At 44.6% G+C, this 23,565-nt stretch overlaps 1 protein-coding gene across 2 annotated transcripts in view; it reads left to right on the forward strand.

Moving 5' to 3' along the window:
• Positions 1 to 5,820: 5,820 nt before the first annotated feature.
• TMCC3 (transmembrane and coiled-coil domain family 3) overlaps positions 5,821 to 23,565 on the forward strand; it is a 288,502-nt gene continuing 270,757 nt past the window's right edge. For both annotated transcript variants that reach the window (XM_027543143.1, XM_027543138.1), the window contains exon 1: positions 5,821 to 5,905. Coding sequence is in view for 1 of the 2 variants with exons in the window: in XM_027543138.1 (XP_027398939.1) it covers positions 5,897 to 5,905 (9 nt within the window). In the remaining variant the exon portion in view is untranslated. The remainder of the gene's footprint in view (positions 5,906 to 23,565) is intronic.

The following is a 23,565-nucleotide window of genomic DNA, read 5'->3' on the forward strand; positions in this document are numbered from 1 at the left end:
GTTTGTTTTTAATTGTCATCTTCTCCATGTTTTGGCCATTGTGCTGACCCCTCTCAAGAACAGTCTTCACTCTTTTAATTCAAATCTCGTCCTTTCTTTAAAAAAAGATAAGGATTCATCTTCTTCAGAGCTTCCTGGGTGGCTCAGTGTAAAGAATCTGCCTGCCAATGCAGACCTAAGAGATGCAGGTTTGATCCCTGTGTTGGGAAGATCCCATGGAGGAGGGCATGGCAATCCACTCCAGTATTTTTGCCTGGGAAATCCTATGGACAGAGAAGTCTGCAGGCTACAGAGAAGTCACAAAAGAGTCGGACAGGGCTTAGCAACCGAAACAACAATCATCTTCTTCAAGAACCCTTTCTTAGTTGCTGCTGCTGCTGAGTCACTTCAGTCGTGTCTGACTCTGTGCGACCCCAGAGACGGCAGCCCACAAGGCTCTCCCGTCCCTGGGATTCTCCAGGCAAGAACACTGGAGTGGGTTGCCATTTCCTTCTCCAATGCAGGAAAGTGAAAAGTGAAAATGAAGTTGCTCAGTCGTGTCTGACTCTTAGCGACCCCATGGACTGCAGCCCACCTGGCTCCTCCATCCATGGGATTTTCCAGGCAAGAGTACTGGAGTGGGGTGCCATTGCCTTCTCCACTTTCTTAGTTAAATCCAATCTATTCAAGTAGAAAGACTTGAAAGTCAGCTTTACTGGATATGAAACTCTTGGCTCACATTTCCACTGCTTTGAAGAAGTTCTAGACAGAGGAGTCTGTGATGTATCAGCATCCACTTGTCACTGGTTAATCTCATGGGCTCTGGAGTTAGACAGACTTGGGTTAAATCTGCACCACTTATTAGCCATGCCACCTATCAGTTCAGTTCAGTCACTCAGTCATGTCCGACTCTTTGTGACCCCATGGACTGCAGCAAGCCAGGCCTCCCTTGTCCATCACCAACTCCTGGAATTTATTCAAACTCATGTCCATTGAGTAGGTGATGGCCTCCAACCGTCTCATCCTCTGTCATCCCCTTCTCCTGCTGCCTTCAATCTTTCCCAGCATCAGAATCCTTTCAAATGAGTCAGTTCTTCATATCAGGTAGCCAAAGTATTGGAGTTTTAGCTTCAGCATCAGTCCTTCCAATGAATATTCAGGACTGATTTCCTTTAGGATGGACTGGTTGGTTGGATCTCCTGCAGTCCAAGGGACTCTCAAGAGTCTTCTCCAACACCACAGTTCAAAAGCATCAATTCTTCGGTGCTCAGCTTTCTTTATAGTCCAACTCTCACATCTATACATAACTACTGAAAAAACCATAGCTTTGACTAGATGGACCTTTATCAGCAAAGTAATGTCTCTGCTTTTTAATATGCTGTCTAGGTTGGTCATAACTTTTCTTCCAAGTAGCAAGCGTCTTTTAATTTCATGGCTGCAGTCACCATCTGCAGTGATTTTGGCGCCCCCCCCCCCCACCACCAAAAAGTCTGTCTTTGTTTCCACTGTTTCCCCATCTATTTCCCATGAAGTGGTGGGACTGGATGCCATGATCTTAGTTTTCTGAATGTTGAGCCCTAAGCCAACTTTTTCACTCTCCTCTTTCACTTTCTTCAAGAGGGTCTTAAGTTCTTCTTTGCTTTCTGTCATAAGGGTGGTGTCATCTGGATATCTGAGGTTATTGATATTTCTCCCGGCAATCTTGATACCTATGGAAGGGATTTATTCATGATAAACCTTAGTTTCCTAACCTATCACATGGAGATAATAACAAATATCTGGTAGGGTTTTGTGAGGATGAAACAGATTGATACATGTAAAATGGTTTGTCATGGTGCCTGGGGCATATGTAGTTATGACCATTTCTTTTCCTTATATTATTCTTGATCTGTTTCAGGGAAATATGGGTTGATTCAACCAATACCCTATTCCTTCTTAGTAGGTATTTAATAGATGCTTTCTGAAGGAATCTGATTTAAGAACATTGGCAAAGAAAAACAATATTCCATTGCTAAGTCATTTCAAGCTGATGATAGACTGGTAAGAAGTTATGCTAATTGGCAACATTTCTTATCTACAAAAAGTAGACAAATTATTCATTTCTCTTTTACTATTTATGTGAAATTGCAAATGGGTTCATTTTTGCCCAATTTTATATCAAATGCCTATGGTTGTTAATAACTAATGGAAGAAGTTAAATTGGCCTCATAATCTTAGTACATTTCCTGCTGTGTTTAAGTGGAGGACCTATAAATCTGGCCTGAAGATCAAGAGGACTAAATACCACTGTTTGAGACTGGTGGAAATGTTGTTACACAATTGAAAAAAAAAAAAAGGAAAAAAATATGTTCTCAAATATTAGGTGGTTTTCAGAGAAACAAATAGTAATATATCTCAGTATAGAAGGCTGATGGAGATGTGATAATATGAACCAGCAATATAACTTATCATTAAAACCCTTTGAATATGCTTTATCTATATAAAGGAAACAGAGGCCCTCCCCTGCAAAAAGAGGAAAATCTGATTCAATCTAGTTCCACTTTTAAATTGGTTCTTCAAATTAGTTAATGATAGTATTGGAAACATGGGGATTTCCATAGATGAGCTTCAGTATCACTCTGTTCCATTAACAAATGATATGTTGTCATTTATTTGATACAGTTGAATAATCCTGTTGGTTTCTGAAAGGAGTTTAAAAATTATTTAAACTAAACTAATTATTTAAACTAAACGCTAACTAAGGCTTGAAGATCACCATAACAATTAGTTAACTCAAACTTCCCCCCTCATACCAGGGTCCTTATTCAAGTTGAGTAAGAAATTAACATTAATTAGATTAGAAATTGCATTCACAAAGGAAAGGACTTTCATTAGAAGGAGGAGAGAGAGGTAGTGTTGTAGAAAGCAGCATAAGCACTACAAAACCAGAGGCTCTGGTGAGATATTATAGAAACCCATGAAGTTACTAACTCCGTACCTCTAGGTTAAGATTTCCCGCAATGCTGAGCACAATACATTCACATGGTAATACTCTAAACATAATTTCATGCAACCATGAAATTGAAAGACGCTTACTCCTTGGAAGAAAAGTTATGCCCAACCTAGACAGCATATTAAAAAGTAAAGATATTACTTTGCCACCAAAGTCCATCTAGTCAAGGCTATGGTTTTTCCAGTAGTCATGTATGGATGTGAGAATTGGACTATAAAGAAAGCTGAGCACCGAAGAATTGATGCTTTTGAACTGTGGTGTTGGAGAAGACTCTTGAGAGTCCCTTGGACTGCAGGAGATCCAACCAACCAGTCCATCCTAAAGGAAATCAGTCCTGAATATTCACTGGAAGGACTGATGTTGAAGCTAAAACTCCAATGCTTTGGCCACCTGATACGAAGAGCTGACTCATTGGAGAAGACCCTGATGCTGGGAAAGATTGAAGGCGGGAGGAGAAGGGGATGACAGAGGATGAGATGGTTGGATGGCATCACCAACTGAATGGACATGAATTTGAGTAAACTCCCAGGAGTTGGTGATGGACAGGGAGGCCTGGTGTGCTGCAATCCATGGGGGTCGCAAAGAGTAGGACACGACTGAGCGACTGAACTGAATTGAACTGAATACTCTAAACTGCTCTTAGTAGTTCAGCTGGTAAAGAATCTGCCTGAATGCAGGAGACCCCGGTTTGATTCCTGTGTTGGGACAATCCACTGGAGAAGGGATAGGCTACCCACTCCAGTTTTCTTGGGTTTCCCTGGTGGCTCACTGGTAGAGAATTTGCCTGCAATGTGAGAGACCTGGGTTCTATCCTTGGTTTGGGAAGATCCCCTGGAGAAGGGAATGGCTACCCACTCCAATTCTCTGGCCTAGAGAATCCCATGGACTGTATAAAATATGGGTTTGCAAAGAGTCGGATATGACTGAGGGACTTTCACTTGTACATAATACTTTAAACTAAAACTCTTTATTTCTTGACAGATCTTTAATGCATTTATTTAGTGCAAGTTTTCATCTTATAGATGAGGAAGCCAAGGTTCAGAGATGGCAAGCAACTTACATGATTTATGACAGGAGCTCATGTTAACTTTGAGTAACATTTTTCACTGCTGCATCTTTTACATGAAGCAGAGCACAGGAGGGTAGTAAAGCATTGGGATTAAGTGGATGGGCCCTGGAGTCAGACTGCCTGAGTTCAAATTCTGACTGTGCCACTAACAAGCTGTATGAACCTGGGCAAATGACTGACCCTCTCTGTAGCGCTCTCTGAAAAACCATAAAATTGTAGTACTCACTTCATAGGGTTGTATAGATTGAAAGTGGTAACAGAGGTAAAGCCTATGGTGCATGAGTACACTGGCTACAACTGTTATTTCCCCAAAGGCAAAACATCAAAGGCCAGTCTGAAGGATTCAGATCAAGGGAGCAAAAACCTCATGTATTTATGCATGCAGATCATAAATACGTAAAAAGTGGGTTAGCAGAGTTCATGAATTTCCTTTCTTTACTTTTTCTCCCAATACATCATCAGTCTTTCCTCTTATCTGTGCTGGTAGGTACCCAAGAGATATCTAGACAAAATATTTTCATTCATTTGATCATAAAAGTACTTAGTCTGTTTAATAATTGGTGCCGTTGACACTATCAACCTTAGAAAATTATAACAGTGTATCTTTGACAGCGGTAAGCGGTGAGCTGCCAGAATAACTGGCAGTCAGGCAATGTAAAAGATGCAACATTCTCACAAGTGTTTACCCAGCACAAGCCTTTGTGTTTCTACTGCTGTTGCCTGCTTACCTGTCACAGCTGGGTTTGAAAACACAAGCGTCCTTGTAAGTTTTTCAAAGGCTCTTTTGGAAAACAGGGATTTTTTTTTTTTTTTTTTCTTCTCTTCTACATTGAATTTAGGCTGCCTTGAATTCTTTGCTATTTGATTTACTTTGTTCAGCAATAGAAGCTGAAAAGACAAAGGCCAGGTTTCTTCCCGAAGACCTGCACACATCGTTCCATTCTAATTTGTTCTTCAAGATTTGGCTCCTGAATACTCTGGCTCCAGGTGTGCAGTGTTTTCTTGATCCGGAGGACTAGATCCCGTGCCCCTCATCCTTTTCCCAGCATCAGCAGTTGGGGATGGGCTTTCTCTGTTGTTTGGATCAGTTGGGGTGGGGGTGGGGAGACTGTGAAGAGGAAGCTTAGCAAGCAGGGGTTTGCCAGGAAGACCTGTGGGTTCTTCAGTAATGAGGATGCCCTGGCCCTACCGAGTTCGTTCATCTGGAAAACTAGATCATCTCTGTTCCGTGAGGCTGTCTTTCCTCCTGCCTCAGGCTGATCTGCGGTTTCCCACACTTAACTCTCCCCCACCCCCGCTCCCCCGACAAAGGTTTCTTGATTCCAAAAGACCTAATCGCTGACTCTATTATAGAGGGGATGGGACACTAGCAGGCATCCTCCCATCCAACGAGCAGTACAGAAGTACTTTCAAAGTGGGTAGAACTCTCACTTCAGTTCTCCACCAATCCCTCTTGCTCCTTAAACTGGGTGCCCGCAGGGTCCCCACGTTCAACTCCAGCCGTCTCCCAGTGCTGAGGTGGCCGCGAGGACCGGCTCCTCTTCGGGTGAGGCGCGACCTCGAGAAGGAGAAGGGCGCCGCGCCGCGAGGAAGGTGGGGCCGCCGCGACCGGGGAGGAAGGCCCCTGGAGCGGGAGGTCCCCGAGCTAGGCACGCGGGAGGGGGCGGACCCGAGGACCCAGCCGCCGGGAAGCCACCGCCCCGCCCCGCCCCGGCCCGCCGGTCCGCCGGCTCGCCAGCCGCGGCGCACGCGTGTGCGGGTGGGGGCAGCGCGGCCCTCCTGGCTAGTTGAGCGGCGCTCCCGCCCCGTCGCCTCGCGCCCGCGCCGCAGAGCCCGGCCAGCACCGTCCCGGCACCATGCGGAGGGTGAGTGTGCCCCGCCTCGGAAGCGCGAGGGGCCGGGGAGCGTGAGAGCGCGTCCCTCCCGCCCCGCTCCGGGCGACTGGGGAGCCGGGGGGAAGGGCAGAGGGCTGGGACGGTGGGTCTCGCGGGGCCGCGGCCGTAGCCTGGGCGTGCGGAGGGGGGCGGCGCCCTTCGGACGGCTTGGGGGTACACTGGGGACCGTGGGATCCCTCCTCGCCTGAGGGCATCGGGTTCATCGGTTGCCTGCGGCCGCGCGGACACGTCGAGAGCTCTGTGTCCGCGCCTCCCCGAGCCCGAGGTGGGCTCTTCCCCGCACCCTGCGCCCCCCGTTTTGAGGAGAGCCCCTTTCCCCGCGTTCCCCAAGCCGGCTCGCCTCGCCGCTGCGTTCTGAGCTCGGCGCCTCGCTCGCTCCTCGGGAGCCTCGAAACTTTGCCGGCAGGCACGGTTCGGGCTCCTCTGGCGCACACGCAGGGAGCGGCGGGCCCCAGCCCGAGTCCTGCAAGTGACGGCGCCGCGGCGGGTGCGTGCGTTTGGAGGAGGTAGTGGTCCCCAGTCTTCTCCAGAAATGCGCTCGCTCATGGCGTTTGGAAGGCGCGGAGTGTAAACTCTAGTCGCTCCGGCTAGCCAGGCGCTGCCCACCGACGGGAACCCGCGCTGAGTCCCAGAGGCCGGCTCCCAGCACCTCCGTCGGGGCTGGGGGCGCCCTCGACAGCGGCTCCTTCCCCAAACCGCGAGTGTGAGGGTCTTGCTCACACCGTTCCCCCTTCACCAGAGCTCCTGGAGGAGGGGGTGGGGGGTGGCTGGGAACTCCAATCCACAGGCTGAAGTGCAGGGTTTATTCCACCCCAAGGAACAGTCTGAAGGTTGGTGATGCTTGTTGTCCGCCCTGCAAAGCACGCTCACATGTCCTGCGCAGTTTAATCTTGCCTGTCTGCGGGAGCTGATTAACCTGGAAGTGTTGGTGATTGCCATGGAAGTGTCGGTGATTGACATGGAAGTGTTGGTGATTTTCTGAGTTATCAGTCCCCACATGCCGTTTGGATCTTAATCTTGGGGACCAGGTTGCTTTAATCAAATGCAGGATCTCGGCACTTACAGAGTAGAAGAGAGAGCAGAGGAAATTCAAGGAGATCCAGGTAGATACTGTGACATTTCCCCAAACCTCCTAAACACCAACGTTCGTGACAGTTTATGTGCCAGAGCAGAGAGTGTTTTCTGAAGAGACAAGGTTGAGAGAGGAAATGGGAAAAACAGTAATTCACCAGAGCTTGTGAATTTCTCTGGGTTGGAGTTTGGGGTTGCTTTGTGACTAAGGTATGTGTGTGTGTGTTCAGCTCAGTCAGTCCCCTCTGACTCTTTTGAGAGTGCGTCTTGGCTCCTCTGTCCATGGGATTTTCCAGACAAGGATACTGAAGTGGGTTGCCATTTCCTCCTCCAGGGGATCTTTCTCACCCAGGTATCAAACCCGGTTTCTCTTGCCTATGTCTCCTGTGTTGCGAGACAGATTCTTTGCCACTTGAGCCGCCTAGGTAAGCCCTACCTATGTGCTTATTAATTTGGTCACCTGTGACCCTTTCAAGACTTCCCTGGTGGCTCAGATGGTAAAGCGTCTGTCTACAATGCAGGAGACCTGGGTTCGATCCCTGGGTCGGGAAGATTGCCTGGAGAAGAAAATGGCAACCCACTCCAGTACTCTTGCCCAGAAAATCCCACTGACGGAGGATTCTTTACCACCTGAGCCGCCTAGGAAGCCCTATGTATGGTGCTTATTAATTTGGTCACCTGTGACCCTTTCAAAGATTTCTTCCTCTCAGGGGCTAGGGTGTTTCAAAGGGAACTCTGGCCTGTCCTTTAGCAGGTGGTGCCAGGGTAAGTCTAATGTTTGGTGGGGGTGGGTGATATTTAGAGTGAGTTTATGTAGAGCAAGTGTGAATTGGCCTCAGCTGCCTCTGGAAAATCTATTAGTGAGCTGACATGGAAATTTACCTGGCTTGCCTTTGGAGTGAGTCCAGACCTGCTCAGGTGTGTCTGGGGAGAACAGGATTCCAGTGGGGCTGGCCAGCTAGTTTGACACGCCTGGCATCAGAAGAGCAGCAGAAATGGAAACTGGCGGGGTTACTTGTTTAAACTCCAATTTCAGTAACCTCCTTTTACCTTGAGTGCCACTAGGGTTATTAAGGAAACAACTGAGATGGGATCTGTAGGACTAGGTAAGGTGTGTTAGATGGAGAATCTAGATTTGAGGATGGAGGGCACTGACCAAAGTATTTTGAAATGAGATTTGCATACTACCTTTTTTAGGATGAAAGAGGTGAATGCTTGCTAGAATGGCAGATTTCTGGGCTCAACCTCAGTTATTTTAAATGAGAACTTTTAGGACTGGAGCTCAGCAATTTGCATTTTAAACACCCACCACCACCACCACTATAAAGGAGTGAAAAGTGTTACTGTCTTTTAGTATCACTCAGTCATGTCTGACTCTTTGTGACCCCATGAACTCTTTGTGACTCTTTGTAGCCCTCCAGGCTCTTCCCTCCATGAGAGTCTCCAGGCAAGAATACTGGAGTGGGCAGCCATTCCCTTCTCCAGGGAGTTGAACCCAGGTCTACTGCATTGCAGGGGGACTCTTTACCATCTGAGCCACGAGGGAACCACCACCATAAGGCATATGTATTAAACATATGTGTGGACACTGTTCTAAGCTCTAGGAGTACAGAGAGCAGATGATAGCTAAAAACCTTGTTTTCTTGGAGGCTACATTCTGGTTGAGAAATTAGATGATACAGAAGTAAACAAATATTCAAATAATTTTACATAGTGATGAGTGCTATGAAGAAAATAAAGCAGGATAATGGAATTGTCGCCAGCCGAAGCTTGTACTGCCAATAAAGCACAGGCCAATAAAGTAAGAGATGAGTTGTTGAGGCAAGGAATAGCAACTTTATTTGGAAAGCCAGCAGACTACGAAGATGGTGGAGTAATGTCCCCAAAATCCATCTTACCTAAGTTAGAATTCCGGCTGCTTTTATACTACTAAAACGGGAGGGAGTGTGGCTGACTGTTGCAAACTCCTTGGTGCCAGAATCAAGCTTGTTCTTGCAGCTGTCCAGGAGGGTCTAGTCACAATGTTCCCATAAATCTTCAACAAGACTAAAGTTATTCTCTCTTCTGCAACTTTTTGTCTGTATATGGATGGGAAAGTGTTATACTTTTAAAGGTCAGAGCCTTGGGAATGGGCTGTCCTGTGTATTTCAGGCTATAGGCAATTTTCTTTTACAAACGGATGGAGAACCTCTATGACTTAAGCTCAGGCAACAGAGCTCAAAGATTAGAGCTAAAGGAATAGGTCAATATGGAGTTGGGTTTGTTCTGTTACAGAATGGAAAGTGGATCCGGGAGTGAAACCATTTTAATTTGTGTGGGCAGGGAAGATGTTTCCAAGAAGTTGACATTTGAACTGTGAATTACACAGGAAAGGAAGTCAGCTATGTGAAGTTTTGAGGAAAGTGCTATAGCCTGAAGAACATCAAATGCAAAGGCCCTGAGGTAGGAGCAGGCATGGCCTGTGTGAAAAACAGAGAGAAGATACCAGAATTGAAGCAGAGTGGGGTGAGGAGAGTGGAATGGAGAAATTTGGTAAGAAATTTGGATTTAGGCCTAAATGCAGAGGGATGCTCTTTTTTTCCCACTTTATTAAGCTTTTCATTTTGTATTGGAGTATAGTTGATTATCAATATTGTGCTAGTTCGAGGTGAACAGTGAGGGAACTCAGCCATACATATACATGTATCCATTCTCCAAACTCCCTTTCCATCCAGGCTGCCACATAACATTGAGCAGAGTTCCCTGTGCTATACCGTAGGTCCTTGTTGGTTAGAGGAATGCTCTTTAGAAGAGAATTTTAACTAAAGGAGTAGAATGATGTGGTCTGCTTTACTTGTTTGAAGATCAGTTTGGCTATGTGTGTAGAATGGATTATGGGATGGGAATGGTAGTGGTAGAGGGAGGCCACCTTTGAGTGCAGGAGTGATGGAGCCGGGGGAGGTATTTTGGAGGTAAAGTCAACTGAAGTTGCTGACGTGGGAGGAAGGAAGGGATAGGAATCCACATGTATGTTTAAGGTTGCTAACTGTGTGAATGTGTGTATGTGAGAGCGAGAGAGAGATATAGAAAAAGGTGGTTGGGCCTTGGTTAAAATGCCCCAGTGATAATGAAAATAGTGAGCATTCAGTGAACATTTACTGTGGTACATGTATTAATAAGAGCCCCCTGAAATAGTAACTCTTGTCACCATTCTACAGATGCAGTCACAAGCTCAGGAACATTGAGTATGTTGCTCTAGGCCACCCAGCTAAGTGTTGGAGCTGGAATTGGACCCGGGCTTGCCTGACCCCAAAACCCTTCTCTTGCCAGTCTACTCTGTTGCCTGCAAACTGTCCGCTCCTGTCTCGGACTTTTTCTGGTCCTGAAGAGATAATTTTGCTGTTAGGAAGATGCATGTGGTGACCATTCAGCCATTGTAGATCAGTAAATGCAGAGTAAATTCTATTATGTGGAAAGCAGTGACTGTTTTCCCTGGAGTTTTTGATTGAAAGGGAAAGTGCATGAGGGTGTTCAGAATGGCAGCACAGAAGATGCCCAGTAACTGGGTTTCTGCCGGGAGAAGCTGGCATGGTGCATACACCACTCTGCTTTGAACCTCAGGTGACCTCTAGAGAAGCCACCTGCTCGATTCTTCTTTCACCTCTTCATGTAGCTGGTTTAACATTTTGTTCTCTATTTTGCATCCAAAATGAGCTCCTTCCTATGAGAGCCAAGGGTTTCAAGAGTTACTTTAAAAACTTATTTGTACTCAGTGGAGAATAGATACATGTATGTGTATGGCTGGGTCCCTTTGCTGTTCACCTAAAACTATGACAAGGTTGTTAATTGGCTATACCCCAATACAAAATAGAAAGTTTATTTTTTTTAATTTATTTATTTTAATTGGAAGCTAATTACTTTACAATATTGTAGTGGTTTTGTCATACATTGACATGAATCTGCCATGGGTGTACATGTGTTCCCCATCCTGGAGTCCCCTCCCATGTCCCTCCCCATCCCATCCCTCTGGGTCATCCCAGTGCACCAGCCCAGAGCACCCTGTCTCATGCATTGAACCTGGACTGTTGATCTGTTTCACATATGATAAAATACGTGTTTCAATGTTATTCTCTCAGATCATCCCACTCTTGCCTTCTCCCACAGAGTCCAAAAGACTGTTCTATACATCTGTGTCTCTTTTGCTGCCTCGCATATAGGGTTATCATTACCATAAAAAAATAGAAAGTTTAAAGTTTGGAGTAGTTGGGGGTGGTGGAAGAAGGAGGAGTCAGCAGTGAATCACTTATAAATAACTTTGAAGCAGGACCTGGAGCCTAAATTCCAGGAGGATAATGTTCATCCGTGGCCCAGAAGGAAAGACCTGAGACATGGATCAGCGATTGCAGCCCTTCAATTTGAGTCAGCAGACCCCGAGAAAGGGAAATGCCTGCCACCTGGCCTATTTGTCTGCAGCCACTCCAACCACTCCCATTGGTGAGTTCAGTTCAGTTCAGTTCAGTCGCTCAGTTGTGTCTGACTCTTTGTGACTCCATGGACTGCAGCACACCAAGCCTTCCTGTCCATCACCAACTCCTGGAGTTTACTCAAACTCATGTCCATTGAGTCAGTGATGCCATCCAGCCATCTCATCCTCTGTTGTCCCCTTCTTCTCCTGCCCTCAATCTTTGCCAGCATCACAGTCTTTTCCAGTGAGTCAGCTCTTCATATCAGGTGGCCTAAGTATTGGAGTTTCAGCTTCAGCATCAGTCCTTCCAATGAATATTCAGGGATGATTTCCTTTAGGATGAACTGGTTGGATCTCCTTGCAATCCAAGGGACTCTCAAGAGTCTTCTCCAACACCACAGTTCAAAAGCATCAATTCTTGGGCGCTCAGCTTTCTTTATAGTCCAACTCTCACATCCATACGTGACTACTGGAAAAACCAGAGCTTAGACTAGATGGACCTTTGTTGGCAAAGTAATGTCTCTGCTTTTTAATATGCTGTGTAGGTTAGTCATAACTTTTCTTCCAAGGAATAAGCGTTTTTTAATTTCATGGCTGCAGTTACCATCTAAAGTGATTTTGGAACCCAAGAAAATAAAGTCTGTCACTGTTTCCACTCTTTCCTCATTTATTTACCATAAAGTGACGGGACCAGATGCCATGATCTTCGTTTTCTGAATGTTGAGCTTTAAGCCAATTTTTCACTCTTCTCTTTCACTTTCATCAGAGGCTCTTTAGTTCTTCTTCACTTTCTGCTATAAGGGCGGTGTCATCTGCATATCTGAGGTTATTGATATTTCTCCTGGCAGTCTTGATTCCAGCTTGTGCTTCTTCCAGCCCAGCATTTCTCATGATGTACTCTGCATAGAAGTTAAATAAGCAGGGTGACAATATACAGCCTTGACATACTCCTTTTCCTATTTGGAACCAGTCTGTTGTTCCATGTCCAGTTCTAACTGTTGCTTCCTGACCTGCATACAGGTTTCTCAAGAGGCAGGTCAGGTGGTCTGGTATTCCCATCTCTTTCAGAATTTTCCATAGTTTATTGTGATCCACACAGTCAAAGGCTTTGGCATAGTCAATAAAGCAGAAATAGAGAGGGAGGTGAAAGAGGGGTTCAGGATTGGGAACATGTGTACACCCGTGGCGGATTCATGTTGATGTATGGCAAAACCAATACAATATTGTAAAGTAATTAGCCTCCAATTAAAATAAATAAATTTAAATTAAAGAAAAAAAAGAAATAGATGTTTTTCTGGAACTCTCTTGTTTTTTTGATGATCAGCAGATGTTGGCAATTTGATCTCTGTTTCCTCTGCCTTTTCTAAAACCAGCTTGAACATCTGGAAGTTCACGGTTCACGTACCACTGAAGCCTGACTTGGAGAATTTGAGCATTACTTTACTAGCATGTGAGATGAGTGCAATTGTGCGCTAGTTTGAGCATTCTTTGGCATTGCCTTTCTTTGGGATTGGAATGCAAACTGACCTTTTCCAGTCCTGTGGCCACTGCTGAGTTTTCCAAATTTGCTGGCATATTGAGTGCAGCACTTTCACAGCATCATCTTTCAGGATTTGAAATAGCTCCACTGGAATTCCATCACCTCCACTAGCTTTGTTCATAGTGATGCTTCCTAAGGCCCACTTGACTTCACATTCCAGGATGTCTGGCTCTAGATGAGTGATCACACCATTGTGATTATCTGGGTCGTGAAGATCTTTTTTGTACAGTTCTTCTGTGTATTCTTGTCACCTCTTCTTATCTTCTGCTTCTGTTAGGTCCATACCATTTCTGTTCTTTATTGTGCCCATCTTGGCATAAATGTTCCCTTGGTATCTCTGATTTTCTTGAAGAGATCTCTAGTCTTTCCCATTGTGTTGTTTTCCTCTTTTCTTTGCGTTGATCACTGAGGAAGGCTTTCTTGTCTCTCTTTGCTGTTCTTTGGAACTCTGCATTCAGATGCTTGTATCTTCCCTTTTCTCCTTTGCTTTTTGCTTCTCTTCTTTTCACAGCTATTTGTAAGGTCTCCTCAGACAGCCATTTTGCTTTTTTGTATTTCTTTTCCATGAGGATGGTCTTGATCCCTGTACAATGTCACGAACCTCTGTCCATAGTTCTTCAGGGACTGTATCTATCAGATCTAATCCCTTGAATCTATTTTTCATTTCCACTGTATAATTGTAAGGGGTTTGATTTAGGTCATACCTGAATAGTCTCATGGTTTTCCCTCCTTTCTTCGATTTAAGTCCGAATTTGGCAATAAGGAGTTCATGATCTGAGCCACAGTCAGCTCCAGGTCTTGTTTTTGCTGACTGTATAGAGCTTCTCCATCTTTGGCTGCAAAGAATATAATCAGTCTGATTTCTGTATTGGACCATCTGGTGATCTTGTGTAGAGTCTTCTCTTGTGTTATTGGAAGAGGTATTTGCTATGACCAGTGCATTCTCTTGGCAAAACTCTATTAGCTTTTGCCCTGCTCTGTTTTGTACTCCAAGGCCAAATTTGCCTGTTACTGCAGGTGTTTCTTGACTTCCTACTTTTGCATTCCCGTTCCCTATAAAGAAAATGACATCTTTTTTGGGTTTTAGTTCTAGAAGGTCTTGTAGGTCTTCATAGAACTGTTCAGCTTCTTCAGCATTACTGGTCGGGGAATAGACTTGGATTACTGTGTTCCTGAATGATTTGCCCTGGAAACGAACAGAGATCATTCTGTCGTTTTTTGAGATTGCATCCAAGGACTGCATTTCAGACTCTTTCGTTGACTATGATGACTACTCCATTTCTTCCAAGGGATTCTTGCCCACAGTATTAGATATAATGGTCATCTGAGTTAAATTCACCCATTTCAGTTCATTTTAGTTTGTTGAGTCCTAAAATGTCAATGTTGACTCTTGCCATCTCCTGTTTGCCACTTCAATTTGCCTTGATTCATGGACCTAACATTCCAGGTTCCTATGCAGTATTGCTCTTAACAGCATCAGACTTTACTTCCATCACCAGTCACATCCACAACTGGGTGTTGTTTTTGCTTTGGCTCTGTCTCTTCATTCTTTCTGGAGTTATTTCTCTACTCTTCTCCAGTAGCATACTGGGCACCTACCGACCTGGGGAGTTCATCTTTCAGTGTCCTATAGTTTTGCCTTTTTATACTCTTCATGGGGTTCTCAAGGCAAGAATACTAAAGTGGTTTGCCATTCCCTTCTCCAGTGGACCACATTTCATCAGATCTCTCCACCACGACCCATCCATCTTGGGTGACCCTACACGACATGTCTCATAGTTTCATTGAGTTAGACAAGGCTGTGGTCCATGTGGTCAGATTGGTTAGTTTTCTGATTGTGCTTTTCAGTCTGTCTGCCCTCTGATGGAAAAAGATAAAAGTGCTCCTAATTCTGCACGTCTGTAACTAAGTTTGTTTTTCTGCCCTCTAACTCTGCAGGAGCTACACTTCACTTGCCTCTATGCTAAATACATACATCCCCTATCTGGTGTTTACCTTTACAACACCCTTCCCCTTGTAGTTACATGTCAGAAACTGCCAGATGCAGTCGCTGGGTTACTGACGCCAGTTTATGACTGCCTTTGAAACAGTGCAAGAGGAAGAAAGCAAGATCCTGCCACCTTTGCTTCCTTGTCACAGACTCCTGACTGGGAGCACTTGCCTTAGGGGTGTAGTTCTTGAGGCAGGAGCATGCTGTGTTCCCTTCACTGCCAGCTGAGAATAAAAACACCATTCTATTTCTTCCCCCCAAAAAAAAGTTTAAAGTTTGAAAAAAGGAGTTAGAAATCAACTGTGGAAAAATAAGGACAACGGTAGTTACTACTTATTGATGGCTTATCTGTGCCAGCCATGGGTCATCTCCCTTCATGTTTGTAACAGCTTTAAAGTGACACTTAATAAGTGATGCATTTACATAAAATTTAAAAGATACAAAGGTTACAGTGAACATTGTTCCTCCTACTCTGTTGCTCAGCTAGCTGCTTCCCTTCCCCTAGAAATGATTGAGGTTAAACCCATTTCTTGTGTACTTTCAGAAATAGTCTGTGCAGAGACACAGCAGATGTATACTCACGTCCCCCACCCTGCTTTTTTACACACAAATGTAAATGTTAGCATATAATGCTAACATATAAATGCATTTTGCTTTTTTCTGTGTACACAAGATTGGTGTTTGTAGAGCTACCTGTTCTTTTTATGGCCTCACGTGGTATCTTTACATGGATCTGCTGGAATTGGTTTTTCTAGCCTTGCTACTATCAGCAGTGCTGAATACTCTTATATATACATGATTTCATATGAGTATATCTGTGTGATAAATGTCTGGATCAACTGATACAAATGTCTTTACCTTTGTTAGGTAAAGCAGCATAGTGTTGGGGAGGTATCTATATAAATATATAGACACATAAATATAGCCCATATTTAGAAGCCAGATTGCCTGGGGTGGACTTGACTGCCATTTAACAGTATGTGCATGTCACTTAACCTCTCTTTAACTCCCTTGCCTGACTTGTAAAATAGGAATAAGAGTAATACCTATTTAACACAATAGTTATGAAGGTTGTATCAGTTTGTGTTGATTTGTTAAATCATCCCAAAGCTTAGTGACTTAAGACAATAACTGTTTTACTCAGCTTGTGAGTCGGTAGGTTGGCTGGGTGGCTCTTCTTGGCTTGGCCAACCCGACTGAGCTCCACTGAGTCCTCTCCAGCTTTGTGGTCCTGGTGGGTCAGCTGGTAGCTGGAGGATCTAGGGTGGCCTCACTCATGTCTGGCAGTCAACAAGCGAGTTGGTCTTCGGGGACCTCATTTAGGGTGGCAGATGTTCATGTGGAGGTCTCAGGGTTCAAAAAAGCAGCAAGAGATGGCAAACCCCAAAGCACAAGCGTTTTTCAGATCTCTGCTTATGTCGTATTTGCTGTTGTCCCATTGACCAAATCAGGTATCCGGCCAGCCTTAGAGTCCATGTGGGAGGGGACTCTCCAAGGACAGGGATACAGTAAGTTTGCCAAATGTTTCCCATTTTGGCAAACAATCTGCCACAAAAATTGAATAAGTTAATAATTGTAAAGTGACTGACTAGTACAGTGCCTGGCGTATTGTAAGTGCTGTGTAAGTTTGTTAAATTGAAAAAAGAAAGAGGTATCACCAAATTGAAGCATTGATGCTTTCAAATTGTGGTGCTAGAGAAGACTCTTGAAAGTCCCTTGGACAGCAAGGAGATCCAACCCAGTCAGTCCTAGAGGAAATCAACCCTGAATGTTCATTGGAAGGGCTGATGCTGAAGCTCAAACTCCAGTACTTTGGCCACCTGATTCGAAGAACTAACTCACTGGAAGAGACCCTGATGCTGGGAAAGACTGAGGGCAGGAGGAGAAGGGGTGACAGAAGACAAGATTGGTGACACAGGTTGGATGGCATCACCAACTCAATGGACATGGGTTTGAGCAAACTCTGGGGGATAGTGAAGGACAGGGAGCCTGGCGTGCTGCGGTCCATAGGGCCACAAAGAGTCGGACACAACTTGGTGACTGAACACCACCACCAGTTACCAGTCTGCCCTCGCTCTTCACCTGCCTTTGCCATGTGTTAGTGCTGTCTTCCCGTTTTTTCCTGACACTGTAGCAGTGTGGTTTATCCGTGAAGAGGGGGGTGTTCTTGTTCCCATTTCACATATAGAAAAAGTGATGCTCAGAGATGTCAAGTCGTTTTTTTCAGATGCTCTGGGCCAGACAACAGTGTGAATCCTTTGTGTGTCTAACTCTAAAGCCCTGCAGCTTGTCCTGATGCTCTGGGTAGGGGTACCATTTCTGTGTCCCTGATACTCAGTGCACGGCACTCCTGCCCACCCTCTCATTTCATGACTGTGAGGTCCACTTCACATTTGGGTCTTACCAAGTCGAGAGGGATCTGTGATCCTGTTGCAGTCTTTCACAGTGACTTTAATTTCATCCTGGCTCACCAGATTCACAGTAGAGTGTCAACCACAGAGATAGTAGGCTCTGTGCGAAGGGATGATAAAGGGAAACCTGTCACTTTATCACTTAAATTCAGAAAGTAGTTGAGTCTGACCTTATTTTGTTTATTCTTTCTTCTTTTCCACTCCTTACATCTTTTTTTCCTTCACTTTCTCCTGTTCGAGGCAGGAATCCCATTCCCGAAGGGGCAGATGTGAAGGTAGGAGACACGATTTCATAGTGGTTCAGGACTTGATCTCTGGAAACAGATTGCCTGAATTCACATCCAGCTCAGCTGTTTATTAGCCATGTGACTTGGATTGGCTCACTTGCATTAATGGATTTTTCTGAAGGCTGAGTAATAATCCGTCCAAAGTGCTCTGTTACTATTATGTAGCAGATGACTTTTGCTTCCGTGTTGTCCATTCTGTTTCACATCCCTGCTCCTCCAAAGCTATTCTTCTGCCCTAGATATGTCTGACGCTTATGGAGCCTTTACTCTAGGTGCCTTATGTGTAATTAGCCCATTTAATCCTCACAGCAAACCTCTTAAATAAGTGCCATTTTATCCCCGTGCTCAAGTGAGGAAGCTAGAGATGCTGACCAGCTAAGTAATTTGCCCAGGATACCACAGCCAATAAATGATGTAGCAGGGATTTTAAACCAGGCATCCTGGCACCAGAGTCTGTGTTCTTAATGTTTATGCTAATAAAAAAAAAGAATGGGATGGAAGGTTGGGGATTTAAAATTGAGAGCTTCTGCTCTAGGTAACGGAGAAGGCAATGGCACCCCACTCCAGTACTCTTGCCTGGAAAATCCCATGGATGGAGGAGCCTGGTAGGCTGCAGTCTATGGGGTCACTGAGGGTCGGACATGACTGAGCAACTTCACTTTCACTTTTCACTTTCCACTGTCCTGCATTGGAGAAGGAAATGGCAACCCACTCCAGTGTTCTTGCCTGGAGAACCCCAGGGACGGGGGAGCTTGGTGGGCTGCAGTCTATGGGGTCACACAGAGTTGGACACGACTGAAGTGACTTAGCAGTAGCAGCAACAGCAGCTCTAGGTAAACTGCTGGTGAACTCGCAGGCAGCCTCTATCCTTGGCAGCTGTTAAGCATAGCCACATGAGCCTTAGACCAAAAATCTTTGGGCAAAAAAACATAAATGAATAAACTTTCAGTCCTTTTGCCAAAAACCTTTCCACTTTAATCATGGTAATCCTAACAAGATTTCAGGCATTATGTCTCTCTTGTAACCGAGGTGTTGACCTTTGAAAATACATGGAGCTTTTTTTTTTTTTTTTTAAGGTTTGAGAATCAAGCTAGCTGGTTCTGAGTCTTGCCAGTTCTTGCTCCTTTTGATGGAGTGCTTCTCTGGTGGCAAACAATGCTTACCAAAGCAGCAGAGGGGATAAAACATAAACACTGCAGGTAATTCATGGCTTTCTGAATTTAGAGCCCTGCATATCTTCAGGTTAAAGGAAACAACTGAGGTGGTTTCGCAAGCGTTGTTTGTACGTGGACTAAATGTAACGTGGTAATGCTCATGGAACAGATATTTCAAATGAACCTCCTAATGTGTGCTAGACATCATGGTGAGTGAACGAGCTCTGAGCGGCACTGATCTTGTCAGAGGGCTTGGAGTCTGTCTGAGGAGGTGGTGAAGCAGTTCTGCGAGTGGTGGCATGCTGTTGCAAAGGTGGTGGAGGTGGTTGTTCAGTCGCTCAGTCGTGTCCGACTCTTTGCGACCCCATGGACTGCAGCACGCCAGACTTCCCTGTCCTTCACCAACTCCCGGAGTTTACTCAAACTCGTGTCCATTGAATCGGTGATGCTATCCATCCATCTTGTCCTCTGTCATCCCCTTCTTCTCCTGCCTTCAGTCTTTCCCAGCATCAGAATCTTTTCTAATGAGTTGGCTCTTCGCATCAGGTGGCCAAAATTTTGGAGCTTCAGTTTCAGCATCAGTCCTTCCAATGAATATTCAGGATTGATTTCCTTTAGGGTTGACCGGTTAGATCTCCTTGCAGTCCAAGGGACTCTCAAGAGCCTTCTCCAACACCACATTTTAAAAGCATCAGTTCTTTGGTGCTTAGCCTTCTTTATGGTCCACCTCACACATCCGTACATGACTACTGGAAAAACCATACCTTTGACTATACAAACCTTTGTCGGCAAGCTAGAAGGTCCTTTCTTACTCAGGGCAGGGGTGGAGGGAAGGTTCATAAAAGCTTTCAGACAAAGTGACTGTTGACAGAGACTTGAAGCCTGAGCAGGGCAACCAGGAAAGAGGAGGAGGATTTCATTCCATGTGGGATAAACAGTGTGTGCAAAATGGGGAGAGGAGTAGCACGCCAAAAGAAGCGAGAGGCATGTAGAGTAGCTGCTGCCTAGAGCGCAAGGGAGCACACAATAGTTGAGGAGGGAAAGAGAAGGGGAAAGGCCCCGTTGGCTGTGGAGGTCATGTTGAGAAGTGTCCAAAGAACAACCAAAAGCCATTGAGAGCTTCTAAGCAGACTTCTGAAAATCAGACATTTGCTTCAGAAGTTTCCGTTGCCCATAATGTGGAGTATGGACTGGAGGTGGAAAATTGGGGTAGGAAACCTGGTTAGGAGGCTATCAGTCATTGATCCTGATGACCATGACCAGGGGGTAAAGGGAAAGGGCTTGTTCTATTTGAGTCGTGTTTTGGCAGTAGAGTCAGTAGAACTTAATGACTGATAGGATGCAGTGGGGGCTTCCCTGGTGGCTCAGCGGTAAAGAATCTGCCTGCAATGCAGGAGATCCAGATTAAACCCTTGGGTCGGGAAGATCTGGAGGAGGACATGGCTAACGCACTCCAGTATTCTTGCCTGGAGAATCCCAGGGACAGAGGAGCCTGGCAGCCTGCAGCGTAGGGTTGCACAGCCAGATACGACTGAGGAGCTAAGTAACAGCAGCAGGATGCAGAGGATCAGGGAGGACAGGGGTTAACGTGACAGACTCCATGACCTTTTATGCTTTATTCTATATGCATAGATCCTTAAGTAAGACACACTGTTATTCTGCCTGTCTTTAAATTTTGTATGTATCCCAACATATACACCATATGTGTGCATATGAATGTATTATGTATTCTTATAATTTGCTTTTTTGCATGATGTGGCATTTATCCATTTGATACCAATAGCTGATAATGGATTTTTATAGTATGTTCACAAAATGAAATAACTGTGTAATTAAGTTATCCTTTCTCTTTTTGCCATACATTTAGGTTGTTTTAAAGCAGTGCTGCTGTATTATTCTGTGTATCTACTTGTTTGCCAGGGTATTTAGAGGTGGGTAGTGGGACTGCAGGGTAATCATACTGTCCATTCTGCTGGATATTGCCATACTCTTCTAAAGAGATTGATTGGCAGTTTATGAATGGCCTGTATTTTTACCAAATGCTTGGTACTGTCAAGAGTGTAACTTTTTTTTTTTTGCAAATCAGACATGGGTAGAATATTATCTCACTGGTTTTAATTTGTATTTCTCTGATTACAAGTATAGTTGAACATAGGTTTATGTATTCATTTGCCATTCAACTTTCCTCTTTTGTGAAATATCAGTTCATATATTTTGCTTATTTGTCTTTTATATTGTCTTTTTCTTACTGAGTTGCAATTTTTCCACTTTATCTTTTTTAATAGAATATTTTAAATTTTAATGTATTTGAGGTTGCCAGTTCATTCCTTTGTGGTTTGTGCTTTTTGTTTCATAAGGAGTCCTGCCCTGTCTGCAAACTAAAGATATTTACATATGTTTTTCCTAAAAAGAATTTAAGCTTTGTCTTTAGTATTTATATACCCATTTGAATGCAGGGTTCTAAAGAATAGCAAGAGGAGATAAGAAAGCCTTCCTCAGTGATCAATGCAAAGAAATACAGGAAAAGAACAGAATGGGGAAGACTAGAGATCTCTTCAAGAAAATTAGAGATACCAAGGGAACATGTCATGCAAAGATGGGCACAATAATGGACAGAAATGGTAGGGACCTAACAGAAGCAGAGGGTATTAAGAAAAGGTGGCAAGAATACACAGAAGAACTGTACAAAAAAGATCTTCATGACCCAGATAATCATGATGGTATGATCACTCACCTAGAGCCAGACATCCTGGAATGGAAAGTCAAGTGGGCCTTAAAAAGCATCACTATGAACAAAGCTAGTGGAGGTGATGGCATTCCAGTTGAGCTATTTCAAATCCTGAAAGATGATGCTGTGAAAGTGCTGCACTCAATATGCCAGCAAATTTGGAAAACTCAGCAGTGGCCACAGGACTGGAAAAGGTCAGTTTGTATTCCAATCCCAAAGAAAGGCAATGCCAAAGAATGCTCAAACTACCGCACAATTGCACTCATCTCACACGCTAGTAAAGTAATGCTCAAAATTCTCCAAGCCAGGCTTCAGCAGTATGTGAACTGTGAACTTCCAGATGTTCAAGCTGGTCTTAGGAAAGTCAGAGGAACCAGAGATCAAATTGCCAACATTTGCTGGATCATGGAAAAAGCAAGAGACTTCCAGAAAAACATCTACTTCTGCTTTATTGACTATGCCAAAGCCTTTGACTGTGTGGATCACAACAAACACTGAAAATTCTGAAAGAGATGGGAATACCAGACCACGTGACCTGCCTCTTGAGAAACCTATATGCAGGTCAGGAAGCAACAGTTAGAACTGGACATGGAACAACAGACTGGTTCCAAATAGGAAAAGGAGTACATCAAGGCTATGCATTGTCACCCTGCTTATTTAACTTCTATACAGAGTACCTCATGAGAAATGCTGGGCTGGAAGAAGCACAAGCTGGAATCAAGATTGCCAGGAGAAATATCAATAACCTCAGGTATGCAGATGACACCACCCTTATGACAGATAGTGAAGAAGAACTAAAGAGCCTCTTGATGAAAGTGAAAGAAGAGAGTGAAAAAGTTGGCTTAAAGCTCAACATTCAGAAAACTAAGATCATGACATCTGGTCCCATCACTTCATGGGAAATAGATGGGAAAACAGTGGAAACAGTGTCAGACTTTACTTTTCTGGGCTCCAAAATCACTGCAGATGGTGATCGCAGCCATGAAATTAAAAGACGCTTACTTCTTGGAAGGAAAGTTATGACCAACCTAGACAGCATATTAAAAAGCAGAGACATTACTTTGCCAACAAAGATCCGTCTAGTCAAGGCTATGGTTTTCCAGTGATCATGTATGGATGTGAGAGTTGGACTATAAAGAAAACTGAGCACCAAAGAACTGATGCTTGTGAACTGTGGTGTTGGAGAAGACTCTTGAGAGTCCCTTGGACTGCAAGGAGATCCAACCAGTCCCTCCTAAAGGAGATCAGTCCTGGGTGTTCATTGGAAGGACTGATGTTGAAGCTGAAACTCCAATACTTTGGCCACCTGATGCGTAGAGCTGACTCATTGGAAAAGACCCTGATGCTGGGAGGGATTGAGGGCAGGAGGAGAAGGGGACGACAGAAGATGAGATGGTTGGAAGGCATCACTGACTTGATGGACATGGGTTTGGGTGGACTCAGGGAGTTGGTGATGGACAGGGAGGCCTGGCGTGCTGCGGTTCATGGGGTCGCAAAGAGTCAGACACGACTGAGTGACTGAACTGAACTTAGTATTTAGACCATTAACCCACTTGATATTAAGTTCAACATATTAAGTGAGTTAGGAATTTAGTATTTCCCCCCATGTTGATAACCAACCACTTCAGCAACACTTACTGAATTCCCATCCTTTCCTCACGAATGTGAAGTGCCACCTTTTGCATTTATCAGGTTTCCATATATGGATGAATCTGTGGTCTCTTTTTTCAGATCTTGCTAATGCCTGATGTCAGATAGTAGTGTCACCTTACCTCATTGTTCTTGAGTATGTTTAAATGCTTTGTTCATTGATGTGTCTAGTGCCTAGATCAATGGCAGACCCATAGGAGGGGCTCAGTAAATACTATTGAATGGCTGAAGCAGTCTCCTATGGTGCCAGCTAAGTCAATAGTCCAGCGGTTCCTGACACTCTGGACAGTAGCTTACCTTTGGGAAGAGGAGGAGGAGACAGTCAGGAACACCATCCCTCGCTTCTTCCCTCCCT

The sequence above is a fragment of the Bos indicus x Bos taurus genome, chromosome 5 (genome assembly GCF_003369695.1).
Source record: "Bos indicus x Bos taurus breed Angus x Brahman F1 hybrid chromosome 5, Bos_hybrid_MaternalHap_v2.0, whole genome shotgun sequence".
In the NCBI taxonomy this organism is placed as follows: Eukaryota; Metazoa; Chordata; class Mammalia; order Artiodactyla; family Bovidae; genus Bos; species Bos indicus x Bos taurus.